Source organism: Pelodiscus sinensis, chromosome 17, assembly GCF_052426305.1.
Source record: "Pelodiscus sinensis isolate ZL-2025 chromosome 17, ASM5242630v1, whole genome shotgun sequence".
Classification (NCBI taxonomy): Eukaryota; Metazoa; Chordata; order Testudines; family Trionychidae; genus Pelodiscus; species Pelodiscus sinensis.
The window spans coordinates 5,517,077-5,543,140 of record NC_143068.1 but is presented as its reverse complement, the minus strand read 5'-3'; the positions used below and the strand labels follow the sequence as shown (position 1 = coordinate 5,543,140).

Here is a 26,064-nt window from a genome sequence, read left to right as displayed (position 1 = left end):
AGTCACTGAGCTGTGGGGGAGGCAGCAGGCACCTTCACCATTTAGTAGACGTAGACGGGACAGGAACAGCCACTGAGCTGGAGGCCGAGAGACCAGGGAGGAGGGAGAGGGCTGGAGCGTTCTGCTAACAGGACAGGGCTGTTTCTGGATGCAGGGTTAAACGCCAAGGTGCTGGGGAAGGCCACTCTTTGTTTGAGCTCTGCCCACAACCACCGTTTTCAGCCAGGCTTCCCACATAGCTGGATTTTTCTGCTGAAAGGATTTGTAGTAGAACAATGAAGTAGCCACCATCCGGCTTCAAGGTGAACGCCCGCTGCTATGACAGTGGCGCTTCGTGGCCTTTCCCCCCCAACTCCAGTCGCAATGTTGATGAATCCCTGCCTGGTGTGTGAGTGGAGCAGGCCTGCCAGTGACACTGCTTTCCTTCCCCTTCCCCACAGGCTGGTCTCCCCAGAGCCACCCCCAAAGGGCTTCCTGGTGATGGGCTCCAAGTTCCGCTACAGTGGGCGGACGCAGGCCCAGACCCGGCAGGCCAGTGCCCTGATCGACCGGCCTGCGCCCTTCTTCGAGCGCTCCTCCAGCAAACGGTACACCATGTCTCGCAGCCTCGACGGAGGTACGCCCCAAATTGGGGAGGGGGAGGGAGATTGGTTCACTGGTGGGAGTGGGGAGGACAGGCTCAGACGAAGGGGCTGTGTGGGCGAAGGGTGGCTGGCACTGTGAGCTCACAGCTTCCTGCAGCTGCTCTCAACTCTTACGTGTCAGGGAAGCTGGGAGATTGGTACGAGCGAGGCACAGCACACAGGTGTCACCCCCACTGCTCTGCCAATGCACCCGACTCCTAACCCACGGCCCCTCCCCCAGCTCTGCCAGTGCACCCCAGTCCTGACCCGCGGCCCCTCCCCCAGCTCTGCCAGTGCACCCCAGTCCTGACCCGCAGCCCCTCCCCCAGCTCTGCCAGTGCACCCCAGTCCTGACCCGCGGCCCCTCCCCCAGCTCTGCCAGTGCACCCCAGTCCTGACCCGCGGCCCCTCCCCCAGCTCTGCCAGTGCACCCCAGTCCTGACCCGCGGCCCCTCCCCCAGCTCTGCCAGTGCACCCGACTCCTAACCCGCAGCTCCTCCCCCAGCTCCGCCAGTGCACCCCAGTCCTAACCCGCGGCCCCTCCCCCAGCTCTGCCAGTGCACCCGACTCCTAACCCGCAGCCCCTCCCCCAGCTCTGCCAGTGCACCCCAGTCCTGACCCGCAGCCCCTCCCCCAGCTCTGCCAGTGCACCCCAGTCCTGACCCGCGGCCCCTCCCCCAGCTCCGCCAGTGCACCCCAGTCCTGACCCGCAGCCCCTCCTCCAGCTCCACCAGTGCACCCCAGTCCTGACCCGCAGCCCCTCCCCCAGCTCTGCCAGTGCACCCCAGTCCTGACCCGCAGCCCCTCCCCCAGCTCTGCCAGTGCACCCCAGTCCTGACCCGCAGCTCCTCCCCCAGCTCTGCCAGTGCACCCCAGTCCTGACCCGCAGCCCCTCCCCCAGCTCTGCCAGTGCACCCCAGTCCTGACCTGCAGCCCCTCCCCCAGCTCTGCCAGTGCACCCCAGTCCTGACCCGCAGCCCCTCCCCCAGCTCTGCCAGTGCACCCCAGTCCTGACCCGCGGCCCCTCCCCCAGCTCTGCCAGTGCACCCCAGTCCTGACCCGCAGCTCCTCCCCCAGCTCTGCCAGTTCTCCCCAGTCCTGACTGAGCAGCAAGCCATGTCTGTCTCCCCGCAACCTCCCGGCTATTCCAGCTTGTGTCCCCATCACTCCTCTCCCAGACCTGCTGCCTCACTTGCTGCCCCAGAGCTAGCTGTGCATGCAGTCTGCCAAGGCATTGGGAGTGCTTTAAACTCAGGGCTTCGAGTGACCCTTGGGACCAGGCTCTTTCTGGCCCATTAGTAGGAGAGTTAGGCTAATACCCGATCCCCCAGGCCTGTGGCCTTCTGCCCCCGCGCCATTCGAGTGAGGGACTGACACACTGGGAAGCAGGACGAGCCGCTGGACTTGGAGGGAAGAATAAATGAGATAAATGGGCTGGGTTCATCTCTGCTCCCACAGCACAGACTGCAGGTATAAAACCCCTGCTCTAGTGTGGGAGCACCCAGTCTGTGCTCGGTTCACGGGGAGGGAAGTGGCAACCCCGGGGCGGGTGTAGCAGACTCACTTCCAGCTACCTGACTGCTGAGGCTCCGGCTCAGGTTTTTAATGCCATTTAGGCATTGCACTGCTCAGTGTTGCTACTCTGGGTCAGGTGCCTGAGTCCTGGTGCCATTCAGTGAGACCTAGGTGAAGTTCACTGGGCGTGGCAGCCCTGGGTGGAGCAGCGCCAAAATAGCCTTACAAAGCTGGGCCTACGGCCTTGCCTAGCCGAGGGGAGGGGCTTCTTTCAGCTGAGCTAGCTCACCTGGCTTGCAGACCGGGCTTGAGGAGCGTAGCTAGCTCCATTACTGGTCTCGGCAAAGCCTGTGGGGCAACGTGGGAGCAGCTGGCCATGAAGACTTTATACCTTGAGGCTACGTCTAGACGACAGGGTTTTGCGGGATGCTGCCGCGTCCAAGGAATGCGTTTGCTCTTCTGCTTTTTTTCTCGGAAGAGCAAACGTGCTCTTTTGGGGAGCCCTGTGTTCCTCATTTCATGAGGCATAAGGCCTCCGCTAAAAGAGGAGGCTTTTCCGCCATATGGCCCTTTCTAGATTGGGCCAAAAGTCTCTTGTGCAAAAGCGATTGGAAAAAGCTACGCAAATTGCAGAGCTTTTTCTGATAAAGCCCCGTAGTCTAGAGCTAGTCCCAGGCAGGAGAGGAAGGGGAGGGAAGGAAACAACGGCAAATGCAGGCCGGCCCTCAGGGCAGTACCCCTGCCATGGAGGACTGTGGAATTGCCTCTCATGGGAAGAGTGGAAGCCTTGTTGCTAGGAGACTGGCTGTAAGGACCAGGCCTGTGCTGGCTATGGCTGGGGACGGCGTTCAGGGGGGCTAGCTGGGTCTGTCTAATCCCCTTCCACCTCTTACCCCAATCTGTGTGTTCTCTGCACCCTGCAGAATTCTCGCGCCCAGCCTCCGTCAGCGAGAACCACGATGGAGGGGCGGAGTCCGAGAGGCGGGACGAGGACAGCGAGTACGGCGGGAGGCGACGCTCTGAGGCAGAGGATGAGGAAGTCACAACCCCGACAAAAATCAAGGAGCTGAAGGTACAGGGCCTACTGGCAGTGAGGCCATGTAGAGGCTGGTTTGGAGGGGCGCCCTCTATATGGATTGGCCAGGGCAGCCCCAGCGTGCATGTGGAGAGGGAAGGAGCCCAGGAGGCTAGAGACATGGGAGCAGGTGCTCTATACCCCAGAGGGGAAGGGCTGTCTCATACAATCTGTGTCTGCCGCACAGCAGTGCCCTTCCCTGCTGGGAAATGCCAAGACCTCCGTGCGAGGCACTGGCCCAGAGATACCTGCTCCTGACCCTCTGCGCTCCAAGGTATGGGCTTGCCTGTCTTCCTCGGGAGGAGGACCCTCCTCCTTCCCTTGCCCAGCCACACGGGGAGCCTCATGCCACCTCGGGCCCACTCATGAGATGTCTCCATAGATCTGGCCAGCAAGGGCTTCCCAGGCCTTGCTGTCTGCCACTGCTTGGCTCCTTGGTGAGAGCAAGAAAGGAGACGCTTCCCTCAGGCTGGGCCATTCGGATATACCTGGAGAGCACAGCACACCTTGCAGCTGCCTTCAGGGAGAGGCAGAGCATTTCAGCGTTGGCCACTGTCTGAGCAGGGGTTATCTGGGTCATGGAGCAGCAGCCACTTTCTGAGCTCCCCTTCTGGCCCATGTGGGAATGGGGGGTAGCCATGACCAAAGAACAGAGCACAGTCCACACTCCTAGTTCCCTTCCCTCCACACGCACTGCACATGCAGCCATCCACACTGCACACACAGCCACCTGCACACACACACACATTCACAGACACTTGCACTGGACATGCAAACACTTGCTTTGCACACGCAGACTTAGCAAACACTCATAGCTCACACATTCATATTGCACATGCAGATACTCACAGACACACTGCACACACAAACTCTCACAGACTGCACAGGCAAACACTCGCTTTGCACACGCAGACACAGACACTCACACTACACACGCAAATGCTTGCACTGCACATGCAGACACACACTCACTACACTCACAAATGTTCGCATTGTATAGAGACACCCCCACAGACAGACGTTTACACCAGGCACTCACCTACAAATAAATACACCTGCTCGCAGGCACTTGCATACTGAAATACACAATCCTAGTGATGCCAGATCGGTCTTAGAGGAGTCGTCCAGACCTCTGGCTTCTTCTCTCTATTTCCACTTCGTGGGGGCCAGGCCTCCAGGTCTCCCCCATAGAGAGATGGATTTTCTGACAGTTGATCTCAGTCTGTGACTAGAAATCTGGTGGCACCAGCAAGGCACTGCTATGGGGAAGCTCATGTTGCTGATTTTGCCCCTGGCATTGCCCAGGGTCCTGTGTTAAACTGAACTGTGATGTGTGTGACAAGTTCCCTTGACTGACTGTGCTGGTTCCTTTCCCCTCTCTTTGCTGCCAGCCGGAGCAGGAAACCACCCCCAGGCACAAGCAGGAGGTATTCTCTCTTTGGAGCATCTTACTGCCCATTGGTGCATCATACTGTCCATCTCCTTTAAAACAAGCACCGCCCCTTCATCCCTCCCCCACTGTGTGTCACTCTATTTACTGGAATACAGGATGCACCCAAACATCACTGGGGAGCCTCCCACTCCAGAGCACAGTCCGAGAAACCCAGTGGCCAAGCACATGGGCGTGTTCCCCGAAGCACAAGCAGCATTTTCTGTCCCACTAAGTGAGGCAGCTGTCCTCGCCTCGGGTATGTGGACATGAGCCCTCCCAAGGTGCTACAGCCAGGCCACCATGCCCCTGGGGTGTCCTGGCGACTGCTCTCTTTACTGATGCCTCTGCATTTTCTTCCTGTGTCTCTTCTCTCTGCCCAGCCCCCTCTCTCTGTCCCTGGCCCCGGCTCCCTCTGACAGAGGAGAATGAGACAGCCCTCCCCCCTCCACCCCCAGCTCCATCTCTTCCAGTTTGCAACATTATTGCCAGGCTCAGAACTCTCCATGGTGACCCCTGCGAGGCCTCTGTAATGCTCTGGGCAAAGCATGGGGCTGCATGGAGCGATGCTGCCCCACAGTTACGTGCCAAGTCAGATACAAGCCCTCATGCAAGAGAACCTTTCCCGGGTTCCTCTCCTGGAGAGAGCAGTAATCAGGTGGCCTCTGGAGTTCCAGAATCAGCCCCCCACGCTGGCCTTGGGCAGGTCACTTGGATCCTTCTTGGTCTGTTTCACCCACCCGCTAGTGGGGAGCACGAGTTCTTTTGGAAGAGGGGTCTGGCTAGGGAGGGTCCTTGCATGCTTTACTGGCAGCTCAGAACCACTTGGCAAGGGGTCTGCGAGGGTACGTGACCAGTGGAACAATTCACATGGGGATGTGGTGATCTTTAAATCGAGACAGGGAGACTTTCTCAAAGATGCTCTAGCTAAAATCCCTGCCAAGCCCCTTTGATGACTGATGTGCTCTTCAGCCTGAGCTGGTTTGTTTATTTTCCCAGCTCCTGCAGGTGCTTGGCCTTGTTCCCTCCATGGTCTGTCTCATCCCTCATTCCTTTCTGCATGTGTCATTCTCCATCGCTGTCCTGTGCACCCAAGAACACCTTGTGCTAGTGATCTGTGAACCTCAGAGTGGCTAGTCCTAGGATGCAGATAACAGTTTGGATTCTTATTCTAAATGTCTCTGGGTCTGCAAAGAAGGTTGAACTTCTCAGGAAAAGGCCTCTTGGCCCTTGCAGTCCTGCACAGGACTCAGAAATGTGCAAGTTGCTACAGGAGTTTGACATAAGGGCAAGATAGAAGTTTATTGGAACTTTTTTGAACCTCCAAACAGATTTGAGTTTAGGGAAAAAATTGGAGTTGGTTCTTGTTCTTTTTGACTGGGTTCACCCATCACTAGTGCAGAAACAGGGGTTCTCACAACCCTCACATTGTCATGGAAAGGTTTGGCTCTGCTGTAGAGTTAGGGCCTGAATCAGTATGCGGAACACACCTGAATAGTGGGCCAAACCCCACCTCTGGACATTGTAGCACTAAGGGGAGGGATTTGGACCATTGTCCAGAATCAAGTTCCAGGGAAGCCTTATGTAAAGACCAGTAGAACATTTTCAACGGGTTCCAGTTGGCAACACTGTAAAATAGATTGGAACAGATTGGGTCTATGGTTTCAGGAGTGTTGGAACATGATGACCCTCCAGCAGAAATTAACAGAGACCAGTAGAATCGAATAGAGACTAGAGAGGACTGGAATGGAAATGACTCCCCTTTGAGTCCCACCACTCTACTAGTACTTGAGGATCATCTCGCCCTGGTCTGACATTTGAGTCCCTGGCTGGAAAGGGGGCACATTGATCAATACCAAGAAATATGTGTAAGTTCTGCCAGTCACTTTCAGCTGAAGCTGCCCTCGTCTTTGGGGTGATTCCTGGTACATTTGGCTCTTGATTTCCCAAATTCAGCTCAGTGGGAAGCAGGTTTCCCTTCCCCACAGGTATCCAATCTCTGCCTTACTACTAACCTGCTCCTCTCCCTCCCAAAGTTTTTAGACAAACCAGAAGACGTTTTGCTAAAGCACCAGGCCAGTATCAATGAGCTGAAGAGGACGCTGAAGGAGCCCAATAGCAAGCTGGTTCACCGGGATCGGGACAGGAGGCTGCCTTCATCGCCAGCCTCTTCCTCGCCCAAGAATGAGGATGAGACCCCAAAGGGGACCCCGGAGAAGGCCAGCGAGGTTAGTTCTGGTGTCTGTTCTGTCAGTTTGTGTCTGTGGCATGGTGGGAGGCGAGGATCATTGGTGCCTTGGGCTCCCTGTGCTCTGTGCTACTCAGGAAAATGTTCAGTGGGCCCTGAATAAAGTGTGTGCACATGGCAGCAGCCCCGAGCTGGCCTCTGGATTTGATGCCTAGTCTTTGCAGTCAGGCAGGACTTACGCCCAGACACCCAGGGAGGGCCATGCCCCCGCACCTGAGTGACGATGAAATCCAGCCTGACAGGTGTCTTGCTGCTTCCGTTCTGTTGTGATGGCTGCTCTGCTTGCTTCGGGCACCCCTACACAGGAGTCGGGCTGAGGACTCCATGGCCGATGTCCCTGCGCTTGCAGTGTGAAGGGAAGTGAGTGAATAATGCTGGCTGAGCTGTCTCTGGTGCCAGGGTGCAGTTCTGGGCTTGCTGTGGGGGGGGAGAGAGGTGCCTGCTTCCAGCTGTTGTTAAGGGTTTCCGGCCCCCTCTGCTCCCAAGGCTCTGGGACGGGTGTGCGATAGGACTCACAGACTCTGCGCTTGCTGGCTGATGCAGGGGAGCTCAGGAGATGGCTCTGTAAAGTTGGGATCCTGCATGCAGCCCCTTGTGGCCTTAGGGGAACAGGGCAGCGGATACTGCAGCATGTTGAGCCCATCCTCCGCTGGGCTGTGAGCAAGAGGTGAGGAAGGGCAGGTGAGACCACAGAGAACTGTGCTCTGCTGAGGACGGCCCTGCTGGTGGTTCCCGTAGATGGGACACCTGTGGACAAGGAGCTGGAAGTGGGTGGGAGGGCTGGGAAGGGGAGACTGGCTGTATAAACCAAGACAGTGGAAAAGCCCTAGGGGATGCCTGGGCTTTGTCGGTTAAGGGCGCCACCTGCCTTTAGCTTCAAGCATCGACTCCCTCAGCTCCTGGCTAGACGACCTGTGCAGCATGTAAATGGCAAGACCCTCTCCCTGCCCCAGCTGTAGGGCTGCTTTACCTTGGAATGGCTGCCGGCTTGGTGCTTTGGGTAGCGAGCCGTGCGCACCCGTGGAGCTGAATCAGTATTGCTCGTGTTGCTCGCTCCCCAGCTCTTCGACAGGAGGTAGCCTGGGCAAGCCTCAGACTGCAGTTACTGCTGCAGTGTGGCAGGCCCATTGCTGCCTCTCCACTGACTGGCTGTGGGGCAGCCGTAGGGCAAGGGGCACTGGTGTTTAACCCAGGCTGCCGAGGTCCTATGGCCTGAGCTCACTCTGGCGTTGGCTTCTCAGGCTGAGTGCTGCTCTCCAGCTGGCTCGCTCCCTGGATGTGTGGGGGAAGGGTCTGGCACCTAGTGGGGGTGGTTCAGCAGTGAGGGTGGCTGGGAGGATGGGGCAGTAAGCTGGCAGCCTCTCCAATCTGGGGAATTATCAGCCAGACCCAGCTGTTAGCTCTTGCCTCTGAGCTCCATTTTTTGTCCAGACCATCACAGGCAGAAAGCAAAACTTCCAGCTGGGGTCTTCTACCCACAGTTCCACTCTCTTCCACGGGGAGTGTGTGTGTGGGGAGAGGGGGGTACCGCGAAGCCTGACTTCTTGTATAGCCCCCCTCACCCAGAGCTTCTCACAGCTCCTCAAGGGTTACCCCGTCCCCTTCTCAGCAGGATCTGAGGAAAAAGGAGGGCTGCCTAGTCTCAGGCATCTGGCCCTCAGAGGGGCAGGCCCCTGGCCCGGTGAAGCTGTCAGGGAGATGTTCTGAAGCTGAGAGGGTAGGGGGCTGTAGCACTGATGGAAGAATAACTACCTGCAGCTTAGCCCCTCCAGCGCTCAGCTGGACGCTCACGGTGGGTGCTGGGCTAGGTCCCCCTGTGCCCCGGCTCATGCTGGTGTGCAGGCCAGGGGGTGCTGGGGTCAGCAGGAAGGCACGCCCAGCTCAGCAGATCTGCAGTCACTGGCAGCAGGCAGGCATGAGACTTTAAAACAGATTGCTAAAGCACAACGCCCCAGCTGGAATATTCATGACCCTCTTTCATTTATCCACCCATTTGTTCATTTATTCATTCGTTCTTGTTCTCTCTCTCTCTCTCTCTCCCCCTTCCTCCCTGCCCCCGGCTGTGGGTGCACGGGCTTCCCTTGCTGAAACAGAGGATAGAAGAGGATTCCCTAGAGGAGTTTTCAGTCGAGCACGGAGCTGCCTTGTCCATGGAGTCTTTCACACAGAAAAGCCTTGTCTCTTCTCCTGAGGTTATCACCAGCCTTTCCATTTCTCTCTATCCCCCACCCCCTCTTTGTCTCTGTTTGTAGCCCCTTGTATAATCCACCTCACAGCCTCTGGGAAGGTTTTCTGCTCATGTACCAGCCATGCCTGGGCAGCTGGTCACTTGCTGCCAGGGCCTATTCTGAGCTGGCTCTCCCATTGTAAGCCAGTGATGTAGGGAGGAGGGTTAACCTGGTCTCTGGAACAGAGCTAGGAATCAGTGCGGATCTTGCAGCTTTTGTATGTTGCCTCAGAGAATACAGGCTTGGCTGTGGTGTTGGCGAGAGAAGCCAAGCAGGGCTCCTGAGCAGTTCTCCTATTGCATAGACTCTAGAGCTATGGTGCTGAAGTTGTTGAGCTAAGCAGGGTGGGGCCTCGTCAGTACTTGGATGAGAGTCCTTCGAGGAAAACCCAGATGTGGCAGGAGGCAGTGCTGACAATCTGTTCAGGAGATGGTTCTCTGTAAGTCAGTGACCCAGGGTAAAATAGGTGCTATGCTGGAGCTGCTGTCTCCTCAGAGATGGAAATCAGAGGTGCAGGCCACTCTCCCCTGATGATCCCTGCGTGTTTCAGCAGAGAAGGTGCTAACCCTGGTGTGCTGGCCAAAGTCTACTTGGGGTGATTATGGTACATTCTGCCCACTTACAGCTCCCTTGCATTTGGTTCGGGTGACCTTCTTCACCTCCTCTCCAAAAGGGTTGGGTCAGGTCATTGCTATGTGCTTTTGGGCATTGGCTACTGCCGGCAGCCAGGACACTGGTCTAGATGGACCTTTGGTCTGAGCCAGTCTGGCTGTTCTTCTGAACCGTGGCTGCCCTGCTGCCCGGGCATGGTTCCAGTTGGGTGCTGAGGGAGGTGAGGTACATTGGGCTGACACCTGCAGGCTCTGTTTCTATACAGTCCGCACTCAGAAAGAGCATCTATTCCAGAAAGGGGAGCTTGCCTGAGTAACATCTGAGCAAGAACCCTAGGGTTTGGCCCATCATTTGTGATGCACAGTGGGATCCTTCTGGATGAAAAGTGTTATGGGAACATATGGGGCTATGCCCACCATTCTCCAAGGGTCCCCATTCATTTGAGTGCCCTGCCCTTTTAGAACAGTGATAGAAATGTAGCCCTGTTAGTCTGGGGGAGCTGAAACAAAAGCCAGGACTATGTAGCACTTTAAAGACTAACAAGATGGTTTATTAGGTGATGAGCTTTCGTGGGCCAGACCCACTTCCTCAGATCAAATAGTGGAAGAAAATTGGCATGACCAATCTCCCCTTTTAGGAGCCAGATACTGGCATGATATAGAACAGAAGAAAAAATGGGGCAACCACTGTCAGTCTTTGGTAGCTAGATGGCCCCATCCCAAAGTGCCTGAGCACATTGCCGTCATTAATGTGGTAGGGCACTGCTGGACCTCCATGTTGGGCCTGATGTCCAGAGGGCTGGAGCACCACTCCAGCTCAAACGGAGCTGCTGCCTCTTGGCACGGCTGGCAATCAAGCCATTGGCCTTTCAGGTTGGGCACGTCAGTGGATGCTTTTGAAATATTTCGCTTATACCCACATTAAACCTGCATAAAAGAACCCGCCTCCCTCACGCAGTGGAGCGAACTGTCCTGTGGAATCTACCCACCACTGTCAGTTTGTTCTTTATGTTTCTCAAGTCGTATCAGTTTGTTGATATGTCGAGGTGTGTGCGCGTGCGGGGGGGAGGGGTATTGCCATGCAACTTTCCACCCAGGGGAAGAAGACTGGGCTACAACATGGTTCTCCTAACATGAGTTTGCTCTGTCTACAAGGTGAGGATGAATCAGATTCTAGCTTGGTTGGGACAGTGCCTTGCTTAAATGTGGTGATTTCTGCCACTGAGACAAGTCCAAAGGGAGCTAAGAGACTGGTTCCGATTACCCCCTGGTCCCCCAGGGAAGATGTGAGGCCAAGCCAGTTACTGCTTGGAGCCAGGAGAGGGAGAAGGGCTATTTGGGGCCTCTGCAGCCTGTTAAGACGTGGTTGTGGGATGGTGAGCCTTTGGGTGCTGGCCCTCAACTCAGTTACCCCAGATGGACCCGGTGGCTTTGGAGATTGTTTCCAAACCCTACTACAGCCTAGCATAGTTACCTCCACTTCTAATGGGATTACCAGTTTCCCTGCTGAGAAAGTGTCCTAGGGTAGCTCCCCATGGGCTAGCATGACTGGTAAGGCATCCTGTGGATAACTTGGCAAAGTTTGCTGGGCACACAGTGCTTGTGTGCTTTCTCTGCATCAATAGTGATGACAGAGCCTAAAGCAGAGACTGACGGAACAAAGAGCCCTTGCAGAGGTGTCTAGAATGGTAGGACAGAAGAGAATGCAGTTAAACAGCTCTGTTTCAGTGAGGAAAGAGGCTGAGTCTCCGGAGCTCTCAGGCGTCCTGGTGGCTTATTGACTGAAGAGTCGGGTAGATGCCTCACTCCAGTTAGTTCTGCATCTGATTTTCTGAACAATGCTTTGGATTTTCCTCCGCTCTCCTCCCCAAATCCATACATAATTGTTTCTGCATCCAGCCCACCAGCCGCAAGAGAACACTCATTGTACGAGTGGAATTGGTTCAGTGCAGGCCATGCAAGTGGAGGGGGTGTGCATCCAAAGGATGCTTTGGCAAAGAGGCAAGGACAGACCTTTGAGAATGTGGGCCAAACATCTAGAGTCAGCGGCTGACAGTCGGCCAGTGGCTTTTATCAGCAAAAGGACCTGATCCACCACGGCCTTGTCCCAATGTGGCACCTTTGATTTCAGCAGTGTTACCAGCATAGCAGTGGAGTTGCACCCTGGGAATTAGGCCCAGAATCATTGTCATTCAAGCAGGTTTGCACTAAAATGGTCTGATCATCCCAGGAGGAGCTGGAGGTCCATTCTTGCTAGCTCTGTGCACTCCTAGGATGGAAATAGAGCTTGGCCACAAACTTCTGTCATAGGGTATGTCTACACTACCCCGCTAATTCGAACTAGCGGGGGTAATGTAGTCATCCGCAGTTGCAAATGAAGCCCGGGATTTGAATTTCCTGGGCTTCATTTGCATGAAGCCGGCCGGCGCCATTTTTAAATGCGGGCTAGTTCGAACCCTGTGCTGCGCGGCTACACGCGGCACGGAGTAGCTAGTTTGGATTAGGCTTCTAATCCGAACTAGCTGTACTCCTCGTGGAACTAATCCGAACTAGCTACTCCGTGCCGCATGTAGCCGCGTGGCACGGGGTTCGAACTAGCCGGCATTTAAAAATGGCGCCGGCCGGCTTATGCAAATGAAGCCCGGGAAATTCAAATCCTGGGCTTCATTTGCAACTGCGGATGACTACATTACCCCCCCTAGTTCGAACTAGCGGGGTAGTGTAGACATACCCATAGAATTTACTTTAAAAGAAATAAAAACCCCAACAATAGTAGGGGCCATAAAAGCCCTGGCATACATTTGGCACGGTAATGGTTCACTCTCGTTGGAGACATTTGGTGATTGAAACCACTCCAGTGCAGAGCTGGACTGATTTTGAGCTTTGCTTTCTACTTCATTCCGAGTGTTTATGGCTGTGCGTTGGGGATTTGATGTGTGGCTGCTGCAGCTTCACGCTTGTGCAACCCAGCCTCTTAATGAGTAAAAGCGAGTTCCTGACTTTGGAGTGTTTGTAATGGATGGATGGGTCTCCCTCCCCCCATGGAGCTCCTTGCTGCCCCCCTGTGGAATCACAGGTCCGAGTCCTCCTGGGGTGTAGGGAAATCATTTGGCGCTTGCAATTTAATGTCAGTTGAAACAAGATTCTCCTCCTCCCACAATCCTCGCCCTCCAGTCCCTTTTTACAGGATGTGATTCTTGGGGTTCATGCTATTTGCAAGGAATGCGTCGGGGCCCAGCCCCACTTCCTCTGTGGTGTTGCGGTCTTAGGCAACAGCCAGGCAAACTACACGTGGTCTGATGGGCAAGGCTCTGCCTCCAGCTAGATGGGGATGCTAGTGGCCAGTGAGCCAGTAAAGCAGCACCCCAGGGTGTCTCAAGAATGAGAACGAGTGACTAGTTCTCCCCTCAGCTTTCCAGAGCTCCAGGCAAGCCAGTTCTTTTCTCTCAGCCCATTTGGGCCCAGGGAAATGGCAGACAGGCTGGTGAGAGCTGAGGGGAAAAGAAGAAGCGGATCTTTTTGTGTACTGAGTTGGTGAGGGCATGCATCCTGGTCTGCCCAGAACCCTCGGCTTCTCATGCCACCCTCCCAGTTGCCTCATGCTGGGACCAGGGAGGTATTTGACAGCCTTACCTGTAGTCAGAGAGGAACTATGGAGCATCTGCTGCAGACTGGCTCATGGGCCCCAGGACTCCCCTGGGGTGCTTGTTTTACCTCCTTTCTGGCCAGATCTGTCTTCACTGAAGAATTCCTAGTGACCAAAGCACAGCTGCAGAATCTTTCTGCTGCTCATGCCAAGCATGGCAGCACCTGCCCCTGAAAGAAGATCCATCAGGAAAGCCACTTTGGATTCTTCCCTGGCAGCTGATGTCTCCTCCGACATTGTGTTCCTCTCTCCTCATGAACCGGTTGAAATGACTTTCTAACTATACTACGTCTGGCCCCAGCTGCCTCCTGCTACATGGCCCTGACTTTCTGCCTTGAACTGCCTGCAGGAGGAGCTTCTTAAAAGTCCAATACCAGTCAGAGCAGCAGGGCAGAGGAGGGTGTGCCCATGAGACTTGCTGAGTCAGAGCATCCTCCAGCTAGGCAGTTCTCCTGCTAGGGCCACCTGCTGTTTAAAGCTGATCACTCTCCTATTGCTAACATGCCTGTAGAAACCTTTCTTGTTACCCTTCACATCCTTTGCTAGCTGCAATCCCAACTGCGCTTTGGCCATCCTGATTACACCCCTGCATGCTCGAGCAATAGATTTATACTCCTCCCTGGTCATCTGTCCAAGTGTCCACTTCTTGCAAGCTTCCTTTTTGTGTTTAAGCTCACCACGGATTTCACTGTTAAGCCAAGATGGTTGCCTACCACATTTGCTTTTCTTACTGAACAATGGGATGCTTTGTTCTTGTACCTTTGATAAGGCTTCTTTAAACTCCAGCCAGCCCTCCTGGACTCCTTAGCCCAGGGGTGTCCAAACTTTTTTCAAAGAGGGCCAGATTTGATGAAGTGAACATGCATGAGGGCCGACCATTTTGCCTGACATTCTTTGAACCATTAAAATTGAATGCAAATTAACTATTTTATGCAAAGTTTATTGCAAACGGCATACTTTTCATTTCATCACATGGATGACAAATCTAAACAGGTGTTAAATCACTCTGCCTTTCATATCTGAAGGCCAGATGAAAAAAAAATCCAGGAAGCTGAAATATATGTCAGGAACATTGTAAAGTACATTACATATTATTGGTAATAAAGGTTGTCTGTCAACTTTTAAGTTCAAAAAATATGAATAGGAACATAACACCAAGTATACATGTTGTGTCCAAATATATTTATAACTGATTTAGACCAACTGACGTTAACTGAGATTTTACAATGTATTCATCTCAATTGAAAAAAAAAAACCTTGCCTGCACTAATGTGAGGGGTGAAACTGAGATCTGGACTGCAGCACATAGGCTAGGTCTGGTTCAAAGGCAGTGGTTTTGATGCGCAAAATGTCACTCAGGTGAGAGTCACTTAGTCTTGTCTTCACGCGGTTCTTGTTAAAGTTCATAGCAGAGAATGTCTTCTCACACATATATGTTGAGCCAAACAAGCTCAGCATTTTCTTAGCCAATGTTCAAATCTCTTGAAACCGACTCTTATCCAGTTGGCGGTAAAAGATCACAAGAGAGAGCTGTTGGTGACGACTGCGTAACTCGCTGTCACAATGCAGCTCAATGAGCTCGAGCTGCAGCTGATCTGGAGCATCATCTGGGTCAACAGAGAATGGAGAGGAGAAAAGGCTGATCTCCTTTTCAATAGCTGCAAAATCCTGAAAGCGCCGTTTAAACCCCCCAGCCAGAGATGCGATGTCTGCTGCATACCTGCTTGTTTGCGCACTGATATTGTCCTGTGGAAAACTGTTCATTATTTCCTGCAACGCTGAAAAATGTATGGTATTGGGCTGTGTTTGTGACAACTGCCTTATGAAAAGTTGCAGCTTTGTTCCAAAGGCTTTGAGGTGTGAATAAAGCTGGTTCACCGCTGCATCTTTCCCCTGAAGACTCGTGTTCAGTACATTCAGATGCTTTGTTATGTCAACTAGAAACCCCAAATCAGCCAGCCAAATAGGATCAGATAGTTCTCGCATTGGTTGTCCCTTTGTTTCCAAGAATTCTCCGATTTCCTTTCTGAGAGAGTAGAAACGCTGCAGTGCAGACCCTCGACTGAGCCATCTTACATCGTTGTGATATAAAACATCTTCGTATTCAGCCTGGATGTCCAGTAGAAACTGTTTAAACTGGCGGTGGCACAGGGCTTTAGAGCGAATAAAATTAATAGTCTTTAGCACCGGTTTCATAACATGATCATATTTGAGATGTTTAGCACAGAGAACTTGTTGATGAATGATACAATGGAGTTTAATAGCTTTGCCTCCTTCTTCGATTACCTTGTTACAGATTAGGGTTGATAATCCACTTCGTTCACCAGCCATGGCAGGTGCCCCATCAGTAATAATTCCCAGTAGTTTTGTTCCAAGGCAGTTTCATGTCATCTATGGCGGAACTAACAGAAACAAATAAATCTTTTCCTCTTGTTTGGTCCATAAGGCTCTGGAGGTCAAGTAGCTCTTCAGTCACATTCATTTCATCGTCCACCCCTCTCATAAAAATCAGCAACTGAGCTGTGTCAGACAGGTCCGTGCTTTCATCACAGGCTATTGAAAAGAAGTCAAAATCCACTCCTTTGGATGTCAACTGTCTCTTAATATCTGATGAAATCTCTTCAATTCTCCATGCTACAGTTTTACAAGCCAGGCAAATGTTGGCAAACTCTTGCTTCTTCTCGGGACAGATATTCTCAACCATTTTCATAACGCGTTCTTTGATAAAGTCACCCTCAGCAAAAGATTTGCAATTTTTAGCAATTAACGTTGCCACCTCATAGCTCGCCCTTGTGGCATTTTCATTTGACTCACGGGCTCTTGTGAAAAATCGCTGTTGTGACATTAAAACAGCTTCAAGTTGCTTCAACTTTTCACTGCGGTCACGCCCTGTTAGCTTGTCGTATGTGCTATGTCTCGACTGGTAGTGTCTCTTGACATTAAGTTCCTTATAAACAGCCACAGTCTCTTGGCATATCAGACAAACACAGTGATTCCGTATTTCAATGAAGAAATATTCCACTTTCCACCTGTCCTGGAAGCAGCGGCCCTCACTGTCAACTTTCCTTCTCTTATTTACAGTCGCCATTTTTGAAATTGACCAGAAGGGGAAGGGATCATGTGAGCGCAGTACCAGAGGTTTTGGTCTAAGTGTGTTCGTCCGAGCACTAATACACTGCTCAACAAGAATTCTCTTGCCTTTGTGGCTGTGTGTGGTGAAGAGTCTAAGGATGAGCTCGGGCGTGTTCGCAGCTCCACGTGCCCGAGCCTGCCAGGAAGCTGACAGCGCGCAGCACCAATCACAGGTACTGAGACATTTCCTGATCTCTGCAGCTGCGGACCAGGAAAATGTCTCAGTACCTGTGATTAGCGCTGCGCGCTGTCAGCTTCCCAGCGGGTTCGGGTACATGGAGCTGCGAACACGCCCGAGCTCATCCTTAGTCCTGAGCGGCACTCGGGGATTCGTTGGGGGCCATAAAAATAGATATTGCCAAATTACCTGTGGGGCTGTATTAAACCGGAACACGGGCCGCAATTGGCCCGCGGGCTGGACTTTGGACATGCCTGCCTTAGCCCCTCCTGTTAGCATCCCAGGGGATCCGGCCCATCAGTTCTCTGAGGGTGTGTCTACACTACCACCCTAGTTCGAACTAGGGTGGTAGTGTAGACACACCCTGTGGGAGTCAGAGTCTGCTTTTCTGAAGTCGATGGTCAGTGTTTGGGTGCTCGCCTTTCTTCCTTTGGTCAGGATCCTAAACTCAACCATCTCATGGTCATTACCCACCTCTACTTCCCCTACTAATTCCTCCCTGCTGTGAGCAGCAGGCCAAGCTGTGCATGGTCCCTGGTTGGTTCTTTCAGCACTTGCACCAGGAAGCTGTCCCCAGCACTCTCCAAAAAGTTCCTGGATTGTCTGTGAACTGCTGTATTGGTCTCCCAACAGATGTCAGGGTGATTAAAGTCCCCCATGAGAAGCAGGGCCTGTGATCTGGAAGCTTCTCTTAGCTGTCTGAAGAAAGCCTCGTCTGCCTCATCCCCCTGATCCGGCGGTCTATAGCAGACACCCACAATGACATCACCCTTTTTGCTCCTGCCTCTAAACTTAACCCAAAGACTCTCAACAGGCTTTTCTCCCGCTTTATGCTGGAGCTCTGAGCAATCACATTGCTCTCTTACATACAGTGCAACTCCTCCTCCTTTTCTCCCCCGCCTGTTCTTCCTGAGCTGTTTCATGACAGTGCTTCAATCATGGGAGTTCTCCCACCAAGTCTCCGTTATTCTAATCACATCATAGTTCTTTGACTGTGCCAGGACTTTCAATTCTTCCTGCTTGTTTCCCAGGCTTCTTGCATTCATATACAGACACCTTAGATACTAGCTGATTGCCCTACCGTCTCCGTACGAATCAGGGGTCCTCCTCTGTTACACCTTCCTCCTTGTGTTTCCTCCCGGTATCCCGCCTCCCCACTTACCTCAGAGCTTAGGTCACTATCCCTCGACGAACCTAATTTAAAACCCTCCTCACTAGGTTTGCAAGCCTGCCCACGAAGATGCTTTCCCCTCTTTGTTAGGTGGATCCCATCTCTTCCTAGCAACTCTTGTGCCTGGAACAGCATCCCATGGTCGAAGAATCCAAAGCCCTCTCTGCGACACCATCTGCGCAACCACATATTTACTTCCAAAATTTGATGATTCCCTACTTGGGCGTTTTCTTTCTACAGGGACTTATAGGACTTATGTGGGATTTATGTTTCCACCTGGTTTGAATGACACAGTATTCACTTCTCTGCCCTTGTCAGTGCCAGCCGGTACCCAGGCCCTTGATGGATACAGTCATTTCTGCTCATTTTAGTTTACGTCTCTTTCCAGCTCAGACTTTTCTCTGTTGGAAGAGGACCAGTGCAGCCAGCTGCAAATATTTTGATGCTGAAATTTGCTGTTTTGTACCACAGAAAAACAACATGGTCAGCCTCAGGAGACACTGTCTTCTGGCAGCAGGCCATCCGAGGGTACGCCATCCCCCTATGGTCCACTCATTTGGACTGCAGCTTGCCGTACACTACACTGCATTGGGAATGTACAATCCAGCAATAGACTACACTGAGCCACAGCCAACCAGTTACTGCATGAAGATGCTGCAGTATTCTGATGTCATTAGAGACTGAATGCCAAGTGAGAGCTTTAAATACACCCCCCTTAAGTCCTGGCTACTCAGTGCGAGTGATGCAAATCCCACGGACGTGGAGCAGACTGTCAGCTTGACTTCCTTGTTGAAGAAAACTCCCATCCTCCTGCTGTTGTGTTCTAGTGGGTTATTTCCCACCTACTACCCCAGCAGTGGCTACACTTCAGCAGTGCTGTGCATGTCCAGCTGGGAAAGCTTTTAGCTGTCCTCTGAGACGAAACGTGTACATTGCAGTGCCAGTGGACTAGTGATGATAATAGTGACCTGGCAGCCTGCTCCTCTGTGTAGCAATAGATCGCTACAGCCTGTTAAATAGCAAATACCTTTCCATGTCCCTGCTGCAGGGTGCTGTGTATTTGCTGGATATTGTAGCTTGTTGTACTGTGTAGCGGGTTCAACGCACTTTCACGCACAGCTTCTTCCCTCAGGGTGGCTTTGGGGAAGTAGCTGGCCGCTCCGATGCCGACGTGCCCCCTTTGGGTGAGGTGTTCTCTTCAGGGCACTGCCCTCCGGCAGTGACCACTCCGGTCTTGGTCCACGCCCCCTTCTGGACCAACAGTGTTCTTCCTCCACTCCTCCTCCAGGGTCCTCCCTACTCTCTAGGACCCCCAGTTCTTCTCCCACTCTTCCTGCCCAGTTGCCTCCTGCAACCCTGCCTTGCGGACTTATGGCCTGGGGCTTCCCTGGCTCAAACTCCCCCAGCCTACTGCAGCTGCCTCCTTGCGAACTACGGCTGCCTCCTTGCAGTCTGGCCTTTTAGGGCTGCCTCCTTGCAAGCCCTGCCCTCCATGACTGCCTCCTTGCAGCCCCTGGGCCTCAGTCCAGGTAGCCTGGGTTTGCTAGGCTGAAGCCTCTCTCACTGCAGGCAGGCAGGGGTAGTCTGAGGGGCTGCGGCAGCTGGCACCCAGGTGGAACACGCAATCGGCGCCCCCGCCTGCATGGCCCTCAATGGCGTGATGTCTCATTGGGTGCCCTGGGCACCCCGTTGAAGGGGGCACCCTTGGCGATGGCTGAGTCGGCCTATCATCACAGGCAGCCCCTGCAAGCAGGCAGGTCCCTTTCCTCCTCCCAGGAGCTGCTCTATATGGCCTCCAGCTGGGCCCTCTTAGCTGCCTCAGCTGGGCTTCCTCCCGACTCCAGGTCTTAGCCCCTTAAAGGGCCAGTACAGGGCAACGCCCTGCCACAACTGCTTTTCTTGGTCCTTTCTGCAGTGCTTGTAGCTGTAGCAGCTGTCCTGCCCTGTCCTTGTGTTTCTAGATTGTCTTTTGTGATGGGCTCCTTTCTGAGTTGCCTGCACTAAGTTTTGCTAGGATTGTAGATAAATTGTTGCCTCTGATCAGGTGTGTCTAGAGAGCTGAGAAATTAGGGGAAGCTCTAACTCATGTGACCAGTGCCAGTGCCAAACTCTTCACAGGTGTCAAGGGTGTCTAGGAAGTAGTGATGCTATAGGACCACTAATCTGGGAATAGACTCAGGATCACAGGCCTGGGCTATTTGAGTGGTGGGCTTGAACTCAGAGCAGAAGGGGCTCTATAGACAGATGGGCTGGCAGAGAGACAAATTCTTACAGAAGTGAGGCTTTCTAGCAAACAGCTGTGGCAAAAATCAGGTGTGAAGAGGAAACTGAAGATTTGTAGCACAGTAAAAACATTCTGACTGCACATAAAGGCCTGTACCTAACTCTCCTTTGAAAATATCCTGTGAGATTCTCCCAAAGCTTGATTGGCTTTGGAATCAGTCCAAGCTGTTTAATGCAGATGGAGTTGAATATGAGGCAAACTCTCTCCTTGCTTGCCCCGTGTCAATCTGACATACTTGGGCATAGCTCAGAGTGGAGCTGCTTGAAAAATGGGGCATAATTTCGATTAACGTGTTCTAGAAAATTTCATCCTGTTTTTCATCCAAATTCAAAATGTCAGTGAAAAACAACAAAATGTAGAATGTCAGCGTCTTTCAAGTTCAGTTCTGTCCTACAGCAGTTCAAGAAACATGGTGATAGTTTCACTAACACGTTAGTGGAAAGTGAGGCCTCTTTTTCCCCCGGTGCAATTGCTAATTTTGAAAATAAGAATTTAGTCCCAAGCATTCGAAAAGGGAGAGGGGTCCCGCCCAGTGAGACACTAAGCAACCTTTTTTCCATTGACTCCCTAGACCAATCATACAATATCAGGCCCCTAGATTTCAATACCTGCTATTAGTTGGTTACTTGCTAGTTCCTTTATTTGCATTTCTGCCTCAGTTGTTGCATGCATAATAATGGTTTAGTCAATACGGCCTTCTGTTACTTAATAAAACAGTGATCAGCTATGTGAGTAAAGTATGTTTGATGCTAACTTTTCTTGCTCAAATTGCAATACAGGGTTCAGAGCATTGGGTATTTATAGAGAGAGAAACATCTAGGCTGGAAGAGCTTGCTCTAAGGAAAGCTGTGGGAACCAAAGATGATGCATGCACAAGAACTTCAGAGGCGCAAACAAGTGTGAGCTTATTAAAAGTGGACATTGCTGTAGGGAAAGCCAAAGAAGAAGCAGCACAAGAGGAACCAGTAAGTGTCAAACTGGACACCCGTGCAAAAGCCAAAATGATTGCTAGTCCAGAGGATTTTGAGTCTGTGTGGGAGGATGAAGTGTATGAGCATGAAACCAGAGAAGAACCCCTTTTGGAGGAAGAAAGTCAGCCGTCAGAGAAGGGCAAAGAGCAGATGCCCAAGGAGGGGGAAGAAGAGGTGATCATTAATGAACTTGAGCACCCAGCTGGCTCCTTGGAAGCCAAGGCCAAGCAAAGCCAACAACCTGGAGATTCCCAAGCAGATGAAAGACTAAGGTCTGAGCCTTCTGGGGCAGAACCTCCAAAGAAAGCAAGCAAGGCTACAGTACAGGAGCCTGTGTCTGTCTCATCAGATTCAGATAAGGAAGAGTCCAAAATACCTAGCCCACCCACCAAAGGTGTTAAAGCTACCGTGGAATCAAGTGATCACGAGAAAGAGTCTTTGGCTAGAGAGAGAATTTTCTACATAGGAGCTATGGAAGGAGACAAAATGGAGAGTAAAATCCACCTTAGATTGAAAGAGGAAGAAAAGTCTTGTCCTGCTGAAAAAGAGGGGTTGGAGCCCCAAACAGACCTTTCAGATGACAGAGGGAAGAGCCCTGAGCTTGAATCAGCATCTGACCCAGCAGCTATAAGGGGAGAGAAGAAGTTCCAACCCACATCCTCAACAGGTTGCCAAGGAAAGTCAGAGACTGATGAACCAGGTATAGAGTCGGATAGACCTGCGAAAGTTCTAGAGTTTAGCAAAAAGACATTCTCCCTAGGGCACCATGCTACAGAGAAGTGGCCAGAGGCACCAGAGGAAGAGGAGTCTGCCAGGTCAATAGGCAGCGAATCAAAAGGTAAAAGTGAATCCACGTCAAAGTCTCCAGTGAAGGAATCGAAGGATGGGGACCTGCAAGACCCAATAGTGGAATTAGAGCTTGGCTCCCACCCCAGGGAAGGTGGAAAATCTGAGCTCTCTCAGCAGCCAGACCAGAGGGACAGTGCAGCACCAAGCTCCATCCCGGCAGAAGGCCTGAAAGAGTCAGAAAAGCAGGACGTGTGGAAAGGGGGAGCAACCTCTAGCATGTCAGTAACTGGAAGGAAAACAACTGAGTCAGGAGAAAGAAACATGTCAGAAATGGTTCTTCAGATGGAAGCCATAGAGATGAAACCAACCCCTATGAAACCTCCCTGGCAGCATCCTCCTAGCACGACACAAAGTCCAGAGAAAGAGAAACTAAGCCAGCCTGCTGTGGGGGCCCAGTCCCGGGACACTGGCCCCAAGGCCGGCGAGCCGCCCCAGGACACAGGCCCCAAGGCCGGCGAGCCACCCCAGGACACAGGCCCCAAGGCCGGCGAGCCGCCCCAGGACACAGGCCCCAAGGCCGGTGAGTCGCCCCAGGACACAGGCCCCAAGGCCGGCGAGTCGCCCCAGGACACTGGCCCCAAGGCCGGGGAGTCGCCCCAGGACACAGGCCCCAAGGCCGGCGAGTCGCCCCAGGACACGGGCCCCAAGGCCGGCGAGTCGCCCCAGGACACAGGCCCCAAGGCCGGCGAGTCGCCTCAGGACACAGGCCCCAAGGCCGGCGAGCCGCCCCAGGACACAGGCCCCAAGGCCGGCGAGTCGCCCCAGGACACAGGCCCCAAGGCCGGCAAGTCGCCCCAGGACACTGGCCCCAAGGCCGGCGAGTCGCCCCAGGACACAGGCCCCAAGGCCGGCGAGTCACCTCAGGACACAGGCCCCAAGGCCGGCGAGTCGCCCCAGGACACAGGCCCCAAGGCCAGCGAGTTGCCCCAGGACACAGGCCCCAAGGCCGGCGAGCCGCCCCAGGACACTGGCCCCGAGGCCAAAGAGCCACATCAGGACACTGGCCCTAAGGCTGGGGAGCCTCCCCAGGACACTAGCCCCAAGGCCGGCGAGCCACCCAAGGACACTGGCCAGAAAGCCGGTGAGCCGCTCTTGGATATTGACCCCAAGACCGGTGAGCTGCCTCTGGATATTGGCCCCAAGGCTGGCGAGCCGCCCCAGGACACAGGCCCCAAGGTGGGCGAACTACCCCAGAGCATGCGCCCCAAGTCCAGTGTGCTATCCCCAGATGCAGACACCATGGCCAGAGCACCACCCCAAGACCTAGGCCCCAAGGCCAATGAGCCACCCCAAGACCTAGGCCCCAAGGCCGGCGAGTCGCCCCAGGACACAGGCCCCAAGGCCGCCGAGCCGCCCCAGGACACAGGCCCCAATGCCGGAGAGTCACCCCAGGACACTGGCCCCAAGGCCGGCGAGTCGCCCCAGGACACGGGCCCCAAGGCCGGTGAGCCGCCCCAGGACACGGGCCCCAAGGCCGGCGAGCTGCCCCTGGATATTGGCCCCCAGGCTGGCGAGCTGCCCAAGGACACTGGCCCTGCTGAGGGTCAGCCACTCCAGAACACAGTCCCCAAGGCAGGAGAGCCACCCCAGGATGCGGGCCCTGCTGATGGTGAGACACTCAAGGACACAGGTCCCAAAGCTGGGGAGCTGCCCCAGGACACTGGCCCCAGTGTCTGCAAACTGCTTCAGGGCACAGACCCCACAAAGGGCGAGCCGCCCCATGATACAAGCCCCAAGGTGGGCGAACTACCCCAGAGCATGCGCCCCAAGTCCAGTGTGCTATCCCCGGATGCAGACACCAAGGCCAGAGCACCACCCCAGGACACAGGCCCCAAGGCCAACGAGCCACCTCAGGACACTGGCCCCAAGGCCGGCGAGCCGCCCCAGGACACTGGCCCCAAGGCCGGCGAGTCGCCCCAGGACACAGGCCCCAAAGCCGGCGAGTCGCCCCAGGACACTGGCCCCAAGGCCGGCGAGCCGCCCCAGGACACAGGCCCCAAGGCCGGCGAGCCGCCCCAGGACACGGGCCCCAAGGCTGGCAAGTCGCCCCAGGACACGGGCCCCAAGGCCGGCGAGCCGCCCCAGGACACTGGCCCCAAGGCCGGCGAGCCGCCCCAGGACACTGGCCCCAAGGCCGGCGAGCCGCCCCAGGACACGGGCCCCAAGGCTGGCGAGTCGCCCCAGGACACGGGCCCCAAGGCCAGCGAGCCGCCCCAGGACACGGGCCCCAAGGCCGGCGAGTCGCCCCAGGACACAGGCCCCAAGGCCGGCGAGTCGCCCCAGGACACAGGCCCCAAGGCCGGCGAGCCGCCCCAGGACACAGGCCCCAAGGCCGGCAAGTTGCCCCAGGTCACAGGCCCCAAGGCCGGCGAGTCGCCCCAGGACACTGGCCCCAAGGCCGGCGAGTCGCCCCAGGACACGGGCCCCAAGGCCGGCGAGTCGCCCCAGGACACTGGCCCGAAGGCCGGCGAGTCGCCCCAGGACACTGGCCCCAAGGCCGGCGAGTCGCCCCAGGACACAGGCCCCAAGGCCGGCGAGTCGCCCCAGGACACAGGCCCTGCTGTAGGTGAGCCGCCTCAAAATTTCATCCCCAGTGTGGGAGAGCTACTTAGAGGCTCCAAGGTGAGTGAGTCTCCTCAGGACATAAGCTTCATGGCAGATGTACTTCTCAAGGGCCAAGGCTCTGCCATGGGCGAGCCACTAAAGGATAAACCTCCTTCAGGAGGAGTAGCTGATGCCTTCCCCGCCAGCTCTCCTGTAAGAGGATCACCTGGGGCCAAGCAACTGTCACAGCCTGTTGTTGCTGTGGCTGAAGGCGGGAAGCCTACCAACAGGAAACAAACTCCAGAGCCTGGGCCTTTGAGATCCATTGCAGGTGGGGTGGAAGTTACATCTCGGGAGCCCAAGGAATCACCTGCAGAGCTGGCTTCACCCTCCATCACCACTGGCTGGCCGGGCTCACAGGGACACGACTGCGAGACGTATGAAAAAACCTCTGTGGCTTCTAAAATTAAGCTGTTTGAACAAGGTTATGCTTGTGGCTCACTCTCTGATAAGCAAAAAAGAGCAGCCCAAGAGCGGCCACGAGAAAGTGAAACCAAGAGACCATCTAAACAAACAGAGGTAGAAACGCCGCAGGCCACGGGCCTCGCTATGTCTCCCACACCCTTGGGTGCCTCAAATGACAGAGCCAGGCATGCTGGGGGAGTGCCTGGTGGGGAATACCAGACAGGCACAAGAGCGCCTTCCCAGCCTCCATCGTCGAAGGAAGGCGTTTCCACCGATTCAAAGCGCAGAGGAGATGATGACAGCAGACTTGCTTCCCCTGACTCGGGCTGTGAAATCACTCTGAGAGAAGCTGTGGTAACTCCTCCCATGAACTGTCCCAACGGAAAGTTCATAAGCATGTTGCGTGGCTCTTTTTTTTATGATCATGTTCAATGGCACCTCACACATCCATTGACTGAGAACAGCCGCTTTGCATTCCCTGTCCTTTATGTATGTGTCTGTGGCCTGACTCCTAAGCTGAATGCAGACCCGCTGGCCACCAGAATGCCAGCTGCTAATGTTAAACTGGGCACATGAGCTTCATGCCCAGGAGCAAGAACGGGGCCTGGGGTGCCGATCAGAGAGCTTTTATATCCCCCCACACACACCTAGCAGCAAAATTCCCATGCTTCCAGCTCGCCCCTTGCACTTCTTAAATTGTTGTCCCCTCTTGCTCGGCTTTTGAGTCCCTCCCACTTCCCTCCCAACTTTGGCAAGCTGGTGGCTGGAGGGTGAAATAGCTTTCTGCTGCTCTTCTAAGGTACTAGCTCAGTTCCTTTTGGAGTTCGTTGCCAAAGACTAACCCTTTTCTCTAATCCAGAGCAAATCTCAAGAACCAATTGGGAAAGAAAAGGATTTATCTGGCCCATCAGTTAAAGCCACCCTGAAAGAAGAGAGTTTAAGGACTGGTATTCCAGTGGTCTCCCAGGTCTCACTGCTATTTTACTAACTGCTTCTTTCCAAAGTATGAAAGCTCACCTTAACCAGCTGAGGACTGTATGCTTTTGACTCCTTCCCCCTTGCAGAGCTGCTATACATACGTATATCTATATATGT

At 54.0% G+C, this 26,064-nt stretch overlaps 1 protein-coding gene across 4 annotated transcripts in view; it reads left to right on the top strand.

The window, feature by feature from the left end:
* The window catches only part of EPB41L1 (erythrocyte membrane protein band 4.1 like 1), a 168,963-nt gene that overhangs the window by 117,756 nt on the left and 25,143 nt on the right, over nt 1–26,064 (top strand). For 2 of the 4 annotated variants that reach the window (XM_075901384.2, XM_089769638.1), the window contains 6 exons: nt 441–616; nt 3,062–3,210; nt 4,605–4,640; nt 6,679–6,870; nt 8,984–9,082; nt 20,920–25,323. In XM_075901384.2, the coding sequence (XP_075757499.2) occupies nt 441–616; nt 3,062–3,210; nt 4,605–4,640; nt 6,679–6,870; nt 8,984–9,082; nt 20,920–25,323 (5,056 nt within the window). The remainder of the gene's footprint in view (nt 1–440; nt 617–3,061; nt 3,211–4,604; nt 4,641–6,678; nt 6,871–8,983; nt 9,083–20,919; nt 25,324–26,064) is intronic. The other 2 variants (XM_089769640.1, XM_089769639.1) reach the window with 2 other exon arrangements.